General features: G+C 46.4%; 1 protein-coding gene and 1 long non-coding RNA gene across 3 annotated transcripts in view; one reads left to right on the plus strand and one right to left on the minus strand.

Moving 5' to 3' along the window:
• The window catches only part of MOCS3 (molybdenum cofactor synthesis 3), a 113,375-nt gene that overhangs the window by 78,887 nt on the left and 21,018 nt on the right, over nucleotides 1-13,470 (plus strand). For both annotated transcript variants that reach the window (XM_073671462.1, XM_073671461.1), the window contains 2 exons: nucleotides 7,187-7,347; nucleotides 7,440-7,487. In XM_073671462.1, the coding sequence (XP_073527563.1) occupies nucleotides 7,187-7,347; nucleotides 7,440-7,487 (209 nt within the window). The remainder of the gene's footprint in view (nucleotides 1-7,186; nucleotides 7,348-7,439; nucleotides 7,488-13,470) is intronic.
• Nucleotides 1-13,470, minus strand: part of LOC141257212 (uncharacterized) — a 271,315-nt gene that overhangs the window by 41,645 nt on the left and 216,200 nt on the right. The gene's annotated exons all lie outside the window — the stretch shown is intronic.

A 13,470-nucleotide genomic window follows, 5' to 3' on the forward strand; every position in this document is an offset into this window, starting at 1 on the left:
TACCATGATGGGGCAAATTATACCTGGCAGGGGACCAGGATGGGGCACATTACACCAGGAAGGGGACCAGGATGGGGCACATTATACCAAGAAGGGGACCAGAATGGGGGACACCATATAAATTAGGAGGCCAGGTGGGAGACATAATTGCAGGAAGAGGCCCAGTATGGTGAACATTAGTATGGAAAGGGCCTCCCTTATTACATACCATCCTCTCTAGTTATGTATGAGGTGATCCCTTATGTAGCATCCTCTGTTGTTATGAGCAGCACTGTCCCATTATTACATAGTATTATGTCTTGTTATATATAGCACCGTCCCTTACACAGCGTATCTCATTTTTTTTAGTCACAATGCCCTCTCTTTATTAGTCTCCCCTTGTTAGTTGACTGCTGATGAGGCGCATCTGACCACAATAGTTCATTAGTCGCATCCACCAGAAATGAAGCTTCCCCATGCTCCATTAGCAGTCATTTTATTTTATATCTAAGAAGAGAGGATGGCATGTAATAAAGAAAGGGCTCTATAAATAACAAAAGAATCCAATATGTAAGGTACGGTGCTATATATAAGGTATGGAACTATATAATAAGGGACGGCAATATACATAATGAGAAGAGACCATGTAATACATGTATAGCTTGGTTGGTATAAAAGGAATGGGGCCAAACATGTTTCTTGCACAGGGGCCCCAAGCTATCAGCATCCGCCCCTGCAAAAATTTGAGTTAAAAAAGCCAATTTTCCTTAACTTAGCATATATTCAAACACATTTTTTAATGTGAATTTTTCAGACAGAAAATAAACACTCAAACAAAACTATTTTTTTTTCAAACATTTGTGTATGGCACATTTTTTTCTGCTGCAATTGATTCAGTAGTAAAATTAAGGGCTCATTCAGACAAGCGTATAATATAGATGATCAGATGACTGTTGTTTTTCACAAGGACCAAGTGTCCGTGTGAAGAAAAATAAAAAATCACAGCATGCACTAGTCTCTTGTAAGTCTCGGGTGAGACTCATGCATTCAAATCTATGACTGCATTAAAAAAAAAAAATAAGATCCCATACAGACCATCCAAGCGGCATTTCCATCATTGACCTGGGAAACTGTATTTGAACATGTACATTTTTTAATGCAGAGCTGTGAAAACGGATTGCACACACATTACGTCGTCTTCCACATGGGGACAAAAACCCCAGCACCAGTACTCTGCTCTTTGTGATCCCTTCATCAGAGCGATTATTTCCTCTCAACTTTGCACTTTCCTCAATTAATACACCTCATCTGATGCAAGAGATCTATTGTTTATCTGACAGATCTTCCTTAATCATCTATGTTTCTAAGCAAGAAAACTTTTCCAAGAGGATGGATTCTATATTAACGCTTGACTTGAGTATACCCACATTTTAGGTGACATATACACACCTTTTCTAGCAAAGCCTAGTAGTGCTGGTAGTCCATGGTAGTTATTTGAACCTAAGGGTGTATGTATATATTAATAATCATAAGGCTTTTAACTCCCTTAAAGGTCGTGTTCTAAAGGAGACCATAGTAGAACTGAAACTTCTAAAAGAAGTGATAATTTCTCAGCAAAGACATCAGAGCTATGAAAAAATACTTTCTCGGCTCCTACTAATCTGATCATGATTTTCTCTTTTAAGTAGTTACAACTAGTCCAGGGGATCACATGAACGTTTATAGTCTTAAGAGGATCACATGAGGTTTTAAAACATTCTTGATATCACAAGACATTTGTCTGCACAAGGAGAATTTTGTCTACAAAGCTATAATCAATGTCAATGCCTGCTGATGAGCAAACACATTACAGGCTTTAAAGGGAACCTGCCATGTCGTTCATGCCTTCACATAAGTATCACTAAATCCCCTGCCTAACCAGCCCTTTATAATCTTATTCACTTAAATCCATGTTTAAAAAAAAGTATTTCTAGCCTCCGCTTTCCCTATGCTAATGAGGCCTTTGACTAGTCGATGGAGTGCTAGTTTCCCTAGACAAGTCGGCCCTCTTTGCATGTTGTCACGTTCCTGTGGGCGTGAGAACATGATTTGTGTCATCACCAGCTCCCGGCAAATCTTGTACATGCGAGTGCCTCTATTCCGTAGCATCATTGAGCCTCTGAAGCGGAGTGTATGCTTCCCGGCTTCAGAGGCGCACTGTGCATGACCGCAGGGGCAGAAGATGTACGTGAGCCATATGCCCCATCGACTAATCAAAGGCCTAATTATATTCATTACAACAATGTTTCGGCTGTGAACAGCCTTTTTCAAGCTGTGTTCTAGTACAATTGTGTGGTGTATATACCCATGATCTGATATAATTCATACAGTCATAACAGTGATTTACGTGATAAAGATATAATCAAATATTACAATTCATATTGTGCACAGAATACAAAAAAAATACATATATACATCGTCATAACTATTGAGCCTATCTTCAATGGAAGTTATTCCTACATAGGCTATTGTAAACATGGCCTACTTAATCAAGCAAATTGTTTGAACTCAAGTTGGAGATGTGTTCCCATAGTAATATGGGTAATATGTATTTTAGCAAATTTCTAAGACATATTATTCTATGCACTTTTGATGCTAAGTAAAGAGTTCCCTTAAACAAAATGGCGTCCACAATATCATATTGTCATTGTGCTGGCGTGAACACAAGAATCATGTGCATTAACTTGAACAGTATTGCTGTCCGGGATACCAATAAACAATATGGCAATTGCAATTACAATCTATCATTGCGCAGGTGATTATGCACGCTGATTGTCTCAATACTTATGACGATTCTGACGCACTTCAACATGCGCATTAATATATTTCCGGGGGCCGGTTTTCGGCGCTATATGGCACAATATGTTAATTTTGAACTCTGTGGGTGAGTGTGCTTAATAATAATGCACAGGTGCGCATATGATTTTAATTAATGCACTAAGCACCTTATTCAAAGTTTACAATATTATTATGTAATGGTATATATATGTATCTTTTTTTGTATTCTGTGCACAATATGAATTTTAATATTTAATTATTTCTTTATCATGTAAATCACTGTTATGAGTGTAATTTATGTTAATTGAGCTGTATGTGTGTATGTATGTGTATATATATATGTATATATATATATATATATATATATATATATATATATATATATATATATATATATATATATACACAGTACAGACCAAAAGTTTGGACACACCTCATTTAAAGATTTTTCTGTATTTTCATGACTTTGAAAATTGTACATTCACACTGAAGGCATCAAAACTATGAATTACCACATGTGGAATTATATACTTAACAAAAAAGTGTGAAACAACTGAAAATATGTCTTATACTCTAGGTTCTTCAAAGTAGCCACCTTTTGCTTTGATGACTGCTTTGCACACTCTTGGCATTCTCTTGAACCACTCCTTTATAGGGGGTATCTTGCTATTTGCCTATCATTTCCACCAGTTGTCTGTTCCATTTGCACAACAGCAGGAGAAATTGATTCACAATCAGTGTTGCTTCATAACTGGACAGGTAGATTTCACAGAAGTGTTATTGACTTGGAGTTATATTGTGTTGTGTAAGTGTTCCCTTTATTTTTTTGAGCAGTGTATATATATACAGTTAGGTCCATATATATTTGGACAGAGACAACATTTTTCTAATTTTGGTTCTAGACATTACCACAATGAATTTTAAACAAAACAATTCAGATGCAGTTGAAGTTCAGACTTTCAGCTTTCATTTGAGGGTATCCACATTAAAATTGGATGAAGGGTTTAGGAGTTTCAGCTCCTTAACATGTGCCACCCTGTTTTTAAAGGGACCAAAAGTAATTGGACAGATTAAATAATTATAAATAAAATGTTCATTTCTAGTACTTGGTTGAAAACCCTTTGTTGGCAATGACTGCCTGAAGTCTTGAACTCATGGACATCACCAGGCGCTGTGTTTCCTCCTTTTTGATGCTCTGCCAGGCCTTCACTGCGGTGGTTTTCAGTTGCTGTTTGTTTGTGGGCCTTTCTGTCTGAAGTTTAGTCTTTAACAAGTGAAATGCATGCTCAATTGGGTTGAGATCAGGTGACTGATTTAGCCATTCAAGAATATTCCACTTCTTTGCTTTAATAAACTCCTGGGTTGCTTTGGCTTTATGTTTTGGGTCATTGTCCATCTGTAGTATGAAACGACGACCAATCAGTTTGGCTGCATTTGGCTGGATCTGAGCACACAGTATGGCTCTGAATACATCAGAATTCATTCTGCTGCTTCTGTCCTGTGTCACATCATCAATAAACACTAGTGACCCGGTGCCACTGGCAGCCATGCATGCCCAAGCCATCACACTGCCTCCGCCGTGTTTTACAGATGATGTGGTATGCTTTGGATCATGAGCTGTATCACGCCTTCGCCATACTTTTCTCTTTCCATCATTCTGGTAGAGGTTGATCTTGGTTTCATCTGTCCAAAGAATGTTCTTCCAGAACTGTGCTGGCTTTTTTAGATGTTTTTTAGCAAAGTTCAGTCTAGCCTTTTTATTCTTGATGCTTATGAGTGGCTTGCACCGTGCAGTGAACCCTCTGTATTTACTTTTCATGCAGTCTTCTCTTTATGGTAGATTTGGATATTGATACGCCTACCTCCTGGAGAGTATTGTTCACTTGGTTGGCTGTTGTGAAGGTGTTTCTCTTCATCATGGAGATTATTTTGCGATCATCCACCACTGTTGTCTTCCGTGGGCGCCCAGGTCTTTTTGCATTGATGAGTTCACCAGTGCTTTCTTTCTTTCTCAGGATGTACCAAACTGTAGATTTTGCCACTTCTAATATTGTAGCAATTTCTCGGATGGGTTTTTTCTGTTTTTGCAGCTTAAGGATGGCTTGTTTCACCTGCATGGAGAGCTCCTTTGACCGCATGTTTACTTCACAGCAAAACCTTCCAAATGCACGCACCGCACCTCAAATCAACTCCAGGCCTTTTATCTGCTTAATTGAGAATGACATAACGAAGGGATTGCCCCCACCTGTCCATGAAATAGCCTTGGAGTCGATTGTCCAATTACTTTTGGTCCCGTTAAAAACAGGGTGGCACATGTTAAGGAGCTGAAACTCCTAAACCCTTCATCCAGTTTTAATGTGGGTGAATTGTTTTGTTTAAAATTCATTGTGGTAATGTCTAGAACCAAAATTAGAAAAATGTTGTCTCTGTCCAAATATATATGGACCTAACTGTGTATATGTATGTATGTATGTATGTATGTATGTATATATATATATATATATATATATATATATATATATATATATATATATAATATGTCTATATGTATGCATGTGTGTATTTATAATATAACCAGGTCGCCTAATTGTATATATTTATAGTACTTGTCTGGTTGCCAGGTAAGTTGACTACTTAGTAGAAAAAAGTAGGCTTTCTTTCAATTATTCTTAAAGAGATTGAACACAACTTACATATTACAGGGAACCTGTCAGCTGATACATGCTGCCCAGTCTTTGAGCAGCATGCATCAGGCACTGGCTGTATGAGAGAAAAACATACTTTAATAACCACTGAGAACAACCGGTCTCAAACATCAAGTTGATGGAACACCCGACACCCCCACTAACAAGCTGTTTGCAGTGGTGGCCGGAGGTTAAAATTGTTACCGAGCCTGTACATCACAGTTCCTTATACTGTGCAATGGCTGCTTTCAGGTGCTGCAGGTCACCTCCTATTGAAGTGAATAGCCCCCTGGAAAAAAAGGTATAGTTTTAAAAATGGCTAGACTGCTTCTTGTCTTTGAAGGCCCAAAATAAAGTTAACATGAACCCTCAAAAAATAAAAATCTATACTTTATTAGATAATTTTATAATGCGGACTAACACACAAATATCCAACCTAGAGGCCACAAAAAGCCATATCTGGTCACTCAGTTCTTATGCATGCTTATATAGGGAGATCAGAACTCATGGAACAAATGCTGTGTCCAATCAATACCGATAACAATCCCACTACTGGCAATAATGGACCTTGAGTGTCCTCAGAACAAAGTGATTAAGTGCAAAGTGATATAGTTCAAAAACACATGCAAAAAATATATAGATAAGTCTATACATCCCTGTCCAAGCTAATCAGGCCCTATGATAAAGGCTATAAAATGTACCCTGCCTGAAGGGCCCAAAATACCGTTGACGTGGACCAGTTAATTTCATATATGGAAGTTAGATCGTATGAGATTTTGTTCTTTATTTATAATGCATTTAGAATGATGAAACCATATAGGGCATTTTCTTCTGGGAAAGGTATTCCCATCGCAGGCATTTATGGCATATCCATATGACATGCCATAAATTTCTGACCTCTGGGTTCCCAGTCTCCACATCCAAGTGGATGGATGCAGAAGTGGCCATGCTTTTTCCTTTCATTTCTATGTGCACTTGCTTTTCCAATTTTTCTCTTTGATGAAGTGGTCAGCTGTCACCTTTCCAAGTCAGACAGGTGTCAGTTGGCCTGATCCAGCATCAGAAGAGAATACACAACACTCCAGTCTCAGGTGCTCAGGTAGGGGCCTTAATTTTATACCTTGGTAAAGAGGACTCTGCTTATTCTAAGATTGCAAGGTAAGGTTGTTCTGTTTATTGTTAGGCAATCCAAAAACTTGATGTTTTGGTCAGATAACTTGATCTTTCTCAAATATCAAATTTCGGGAGCTAATGAGAATGCACAGGAGTACAGTGAGTAGTGATATAATCGGTCTGGTGAAACACAGCGCCTCTCACCAGAGCGGTCATGCCACCACACACTGTACTTCTCTTTTACATCCTCATTAGCTCCTGCAATACGATGTTTCAGAAAGGTCATGTAACCTGTCTGACACAACACGTTTTTTGGATTACCTAACTGCAAACAGAACACCTATACTTTGCTATTTCAGAAAAGAGTGCAATTTGGCCTGATCTCATATCCAATAGACATGAAACTGACAGTTTGGGGTTCCATTTATTTACTGTGTATATTCAGCTTTACCATAAATTAAAAGGTTCCCAGGTCCCATCAGAATGAAGTAGGGAAATATTACACATGGATCTTGTCCGAAAAGTATTTTCTTGCTGAAAAAAAGTTTTGTAACTTGATGCAGAATTTCTTTTTCTCCTTAACTGTTTTTAAGCATCTTTTAGCGGTGTTATGCTGATGTTTGATGCTCTAGACGGCCGATTTCGCAATATAAGGATTCGAGGCAAAAAATCTGACTGTACAGTATGTAGCAGTTCAGAATTACAGATACTAAAAGACTATGAGGCATTCTGTGGTTCTTCTGCTTCAGATAAGGTTCTTACAATCACCCTATTTTGATTAATTGTCATAAATATTTTTTTGCACTATATCATTAACTTTTTTTTTTTCCCTTTTTTGATTTCTAGTGCAAAATATTAAATATATTGTCTAGTGAAGAGAGGTTAACTGTTCAGGTAAGAAGTCCAGGAATAAATGTGATCAAATTATATTTTTATTATACTTTTCTTGGTGTTCTGGATTTCTGTAGGCATCATTAGAAGTAATCAAATTAAGAAACACTGTATAAACAGTTACACCAAATGTGAGACATGTAGATCAAGAAAGTGGACTGTTAGTCACTACACGTCTCACACTGGTAACACCCCCTGTGATGAACCTGTAGCCGCCATCTTGGTAATGATAAATCATATCCAGGGATGGCCACACTTCAGCAGCCCCCACCCTTGGGACCTTCGGTTAAAACGTCAACTAGATAGTTTCCCCCCATCCAGGCTCCTGTAAGATAAGAAGCCTACTTAACACTTGAATGCTAGGAGCTTCAAAGACTTCGAGAGGAAACACAGCCAGCAGGGGGGGGTGCTTCGTCTATCTGTACCTGACCATTTGTCCCATAGGACTAGTTTCTTTGTCTGTCACAAGCATGGAGGCATAAGATATAGAAACATGAAAAGTACACGCATGTTGCGTGGGATGGGCCAATAAAAAAATATCACGGTGTCCCGGAGCCATTGCGCACACAAGCCTCCGCGGTAGACGTTTGTACGTGCTCTGGAAGCCAAGATATAGCGCTGAGCCATTCCTGAGGACCGTATGGTATCATAATTGATATCAAAAGGTCGGTTACGGCGGCCCGAATCCGTGGGAACCCCTGTGGGTATCCTGAGACCATCCCAGAAGAAGTTATTGGGTTCCTTAGAATTTGGGCTTCTGATCGAAGTTAGACCTGAGGGTGGAGACTGAGCCAGCTGACCTCACCAGCAGTGGGCGGGACAGGGCAGGTAAGATAGCAGGACAGACAAGAGACAAGTCAGTCTTGACCCAAGAGTGGTGTGCTGAACATCTGAGCACCAGCTGAGGCCACCAAGGGGAGGAGCAGTTTGACCATGCGGTGGTAGGCCTCAGCCTGTAACAAAGAACCGTGCCTGCGACCGCAGAATCCTCTCCCTGCGTCACAAGAAAATCAAGAAACCGGTAACTGATATGCTGTGGTGATTCTGTGTGTTGTATTCCATTGTTGTATAGTTTAGCCTGACCTTATACCTGTGTATATTTAGTTGTATATCGTGTATCTAGTGTATTATTATAATCAATTACCTCAAGTAATTGTGGGCCTGCCTTTTATTCTGCATAACGAACGCACGTCCGTGTGAGCTCGGCTCAAGCCAAAAACGCTACCCAGGGTTGGTTCCTGACCCGATATAGGCCCATTCACGGACTGGGCGTATATCTAAAATAGGGACTGGTGGCAGCATACCAACTGGGGATTGGGGAAGGCTGGTAGTGACGGTCGGAGGTTCAGATATATATATTCCTGGCGCGGCCAAGGAAGATATATATACCGCCCTCACTACAGAGGGCCCCGATACCCAGTAGGTTACAGGACAGTCTCTCTGGCGACCGCTTATCCTAGGTGCAGTTCCTTGACTGACCTGAGGCTAAGAGGGCGCTAGCGAGTTGTGCTGTGTAGTGACGTTACGGTTTAGTGACGTTGAAGGGATAACACACTACCGTGTTCCCTGCGCTGGTTGCAGCTTCCTGGCACTACTTTCTCTAGGTGCAGTACCTTGACTGACCTGAGAGGTAAGGGGGCGCCAGAGAGCTGCACCCACCGGCCGGCTTTCATCACATTGGTGGCAGAGCGGTGGGATTGCAGAATAATAGTGTTGTGGGACCCCTACTCCCAGGCACTAAAGACTGCCAGTGGTAACTTCCACTGCTGGAGTCTTAAGGTCAGCCCAACGTTAGACGGTCAGGCTAAAAGTATAACAAGGTGTGTGCAAACTCAGGGTTGCAGCGGTGTCGGTTACCAAGATGGCAGACGGCACCAGGAGCAAGACCCTGCAAGAGGCTAATGCTACGGTCCGTGTGGCAGGAGGGGAGGACATTGTTACTCATGGCGAGGAGGAGTCCAGCCCGGGCACCTCAGGGAGCCAGTCCCCAGTATACGGTCCCGCAGTGGGCTGCCCACCACCTACCCAGCCCAGCCTGTCCAGATCACAAGCCCTTTTACAAGCGGCTATGGCAAGTCTCCAGTCTCATGGCGATGCCGTCTACAAAACCCTCCTGGCAGCATCAGAGAAGGCAGCGGAGGAGGAGCGTGCAGAGCGGGCTGCGGAGCGGGCTGCGGAGCGGGCTGCGGAGCGTGAAGCTGCAGAGCGCCGGGAGGCTGCGGAGCGTGAAGCTGCAGAGCGCCGGGAGGCTGCGGAGCGTGAAGCTGCAGAGCGCCGGGAGGTTGCGGAGCGTGCAGAGCGAGCTGCGGAGCGCCAGCACCAACTGGACCTGGCCCAGCGGGGGCTTCCGCTAGAGCAACCAACCCATCAGGAGACCAAGTCGTCCAAAGTCCGAGCTGAGGACTTCCCTCTACTGGAGAAGGATGGGGACCTGGACTCCTTTCTGGTGGCATTTGAACGGACCTGTCTTCAGCACCATCTGGCCCGGGATCAGTGGGCCAGATACCTGACCCCCCGTTTGAGGGGTAAGTCCCTGGATGCCTTGGGGGACTTACCTGCCGGGGAGGTACAGAACTACGACTGCATCAAGCGGGCCCTGATCCGGCAGTACAACCTCACTCCCGAGTCGTACCGCCAGAAGTTCCGGAGCCTGCTGCGTGGCCCCAAGGACACCTGGACCGATCATATGCGGGCGCTGTTGAGAGCCGCAGAGCACTGGACCTCGGGTCTAGCGCTTACTACCCGCCAGGAGGTCCAGGAACTGTTCGTCACGGAGCAGTTCTTGTGGAACTGCCCAGAGGACCTCCGACAGTTCCTCCGTGACCGAAAACCAACAGGGGCTTCTGCTACAGCCGCCCTGGCAGACGAGTATGCCAATAACAGGGCGCCTGAGCTGAAGAAGTCTGCCAGCAGCACCTGGAGAGGGGGTAAGCCCAGTCATGCCCCTGTTTCCCCGGCCCCTAGAACACAAGGGGTGTATCCCCCTGTTGCCCTCTCCAGGCAAGGACCAGACGTAAGACGTTGTCATCTATGCAACAAACCAGGACACTTTAGGGCTGAGTGTCCCCAGCGCCAAAAGACCCCATCCCAGTCCCAGAGAGCGCCCAATGTTTTGTGTGTGGGAGGGGGTGGTGGTAGGTCCCTGGACAACATCCAACCCGTCACCATAGGCCGTTCTGCGGTCATGGGACTGCGGGACACGGGCGCTGAACGAACACTGGTACGGCCTGAGGTGGTGTCCCCCCAGGACTTGGTACCAGGAAAGACTCTTTCCGTCTCCGGGGTTGGAGGCGTGGAGCCGGCACTTCCCGTTGCCATGGTGTATTTGGACTGGGGTGCCGGAAGGGGGATGCGGGAGGTGGGAGTAACGCCAAATATTCCCGCAAATGTTTTATTAGGGACCGACTTGGGGCGTCTAGTATCGCAGTATGTACCCTCTGAACCCCCAAGTTCGGCCCCCCAAGAGTGTATTGATTTGTCTGCTGCTAATGCCAACCATGTTGTATGTAGTGTGTGTCCTGCTGAGGAGGAGGGAGTGAAACCTGAGGGTAACACCTGCACAGACACAACACAAACAGGGTTAGTGAAAGCAGGTGGGGAGTGTGGGGATGCCCGCAGAGGTGCTCAGCCGGCGTGCCGTGACCTCTTGTCCTCCGGTGAGGGAGGGGGCGGGCAGGATTCTGTAGAGGGAAGCTCAGGGATGGAGAGGGGGGCAGCTACCGGCAGTGTAGGGCTCCCAGGGGTATCCAGGCTGCTGAGTATAGGCCCACTGCAGGGGGAGGAACAGGCCATGGGAGGTGGGGGTGTCCCAAGAGAGGAGCCGCCAGGTAAGACCCCAGGGCAGGAGTTCCCCACATCCGAGATGTCCAAAGGCCTAGGAAGCCTGCCTGATCGGGCGGCTTGGTCAGAAACAGAGGGGAAGCGGGCACTACCCACGGTCACAGCGGTCATAGCCGCTGTCACCAGGAGTGGGAGCGCCGGAGCCCAAGGAGCCTTGCAGAGGTCCGACGGCTTCCCCACTTCTGACCAAGTGTCTGCCGGGTCAGACAGCGGCCAGGTGACATGCCCGGAGGGGCTGACAGAGGATGTGGCAGTTTCGTCGATTCTGGCCACATCAAGTCAGGAATTTCAGGCTGCGTTGGAAGCAGACGACAGCCTGAAAGCTCTCAAGGAACAGGCGGCACAGCCTCCCATGGAGTCAGACTGCGAGCGTGTGGTCTGGGACCAGGGACGGCTGTACCGGGTAACGGTCCAGCAGGGTTCACCGGAGGCGTGGCCCAGGGACCGACAGTTAGTGGTACCCTATCCGTTCAGGGCGGAATTGTTGCGGATCGCACACGAGATTCCGATGGCCGGACACCTAGGGATCGCTAAAACCAAGGCCAGGATAGCTCAGCATTTCTACTGGCCTGGGATGGGAGCCGCGGTGGGTGCCTACTGCCGTTCGTGTGACACCTGTCAGAGGGTGGGGAAGGCGGGGCCGCGCCCCGAAGCCCCACTGGTAACTCTGCCAATCATCGAAGAGCCTTTCTCGAGGGTCGCTGTGGATCTTATTGGACCTCTGTCCACTCCCAGCCACTCCGGGAAATGCTTCATACTCACGGTAGTGGACTATGCCACCCGGTACCCGGAAGCGGTAGCTTTGTCGTCCATTCGGGCCGACAAGGTGGCTACCGCCTTACTGGAGATCTTCTCCAGAGTGGGTTTCCCCCAAGAAATGCTCACCGACCGAGGGACCCAGTTCATGTCGCGGCTGATGGAGTCCCTCTGTAAGCAAATGCAGGTGCAACATCTGGTGGCCAGCCCGTATCACCCACAGACTAATGGCCTGTGTGAGCGGTTCAATGGCACCTTAAAGCAGATGCTTAAGATGTTGGTCGACTCCCACGGGAGAGACTGGGAGCGTTACCTCCCACACCTCCTATTTGCTTACCGGGAGGTTCCGCAGGCCTCAACGGGGTTCTCCCCCTTTGAGCTCCTGTACGGGCGACGGGTACGGGGCCCCCTGGCTCTGGTGAAGGAAGCATGGGAAGGGGATTTGGCCACCCCCGAGGTGTCGGTCATCGAGTATGTCGTGCGCCACCGGGACAGGATGATGGCCTTGGCAAAGCTGGTGCAGGACAATATGGCCCAGGCCGACCAGAAGCGGTGGTACGACCAGAATGCTTGTGAGAGGACCTACCAGGTGGGTCAAAAGGTGTGGGTACTGGTCCCCGTACCACAGAACAAGCTTCAGGCAGCCTGGGAAGGTCCCTACTTCGTGCACCAGAAACTCAATGCCGTCACCTATCTGGTCACCCTGGATCACGCCCGTGGAAGGAGGAAGGCCTTCCACGTGAACATGATGAAGGCTCATCATGAGCGGGAAGCGACTGCCCACCCAGTGTGCAACCTTCCCGAGGAAGGAGAGGTAGAAACCCTCCTGGATCTGCTCACCCAAGCCAAGGCGGGTGGGTCCATCGAGGATGTGGGGGTTGGCCACCAGCTCACGGAGGACCAACGGTCCCAGCTGGGGACCACCCTGCACCCCTTCCGGGGGCTGTTCAGCAGCCTGCCCGGAAGGACTGAGATGGCTGTCCACGACGTGGACACTGGCGATCACCCGCCGATCCGGCGTTCAGCATATCGGGTCTCTTTCGAGGTGCAGGGAAACATGCGCCAAGAGATAGACGAGATGCTGAAGCTGGGGGTGATCCAGGCATCCAGCAGCGCGTGGGCCTCGCCTGTAGTCCTCGTACCAAAGAAGGACCGAACTACACGGTTCTGCGTGGACTACCGGGGGCTCAACGCTGTAACGGCCACCGATGCGTTCCCCATACCACGCATCGATGACCTGCTCGATCGGATGGCCGGGGCTAAGTACCTGACCATCATGGATCTGAGCCGGGGGTACTGGCAGATTCCTCTGACCCCCGCGGCAAGGGAACGCTCTGCCTTTATCACCCCTTTTGGACTGTACGAGTCCACAGTGATGCCATTCGGCATG

This window comes from Phyllobates terribilis, unplaced genomic scaffold (assembly GCF_046119375.1).
Source record: "Phyllobates terribilis strain yellow unplaced genomic scaffold, ASM4611937v1 Scaffold_3__8_contigs__length_932513732, whole genome shotgun sequence".
In the NCBI taxonomy this organism is placed as follows: Eukaryota; Metazoa; Chordata; class Amphibia; order Anura; family Dendrobatidae; genus Phyllobates; species Phyllobates terribilis.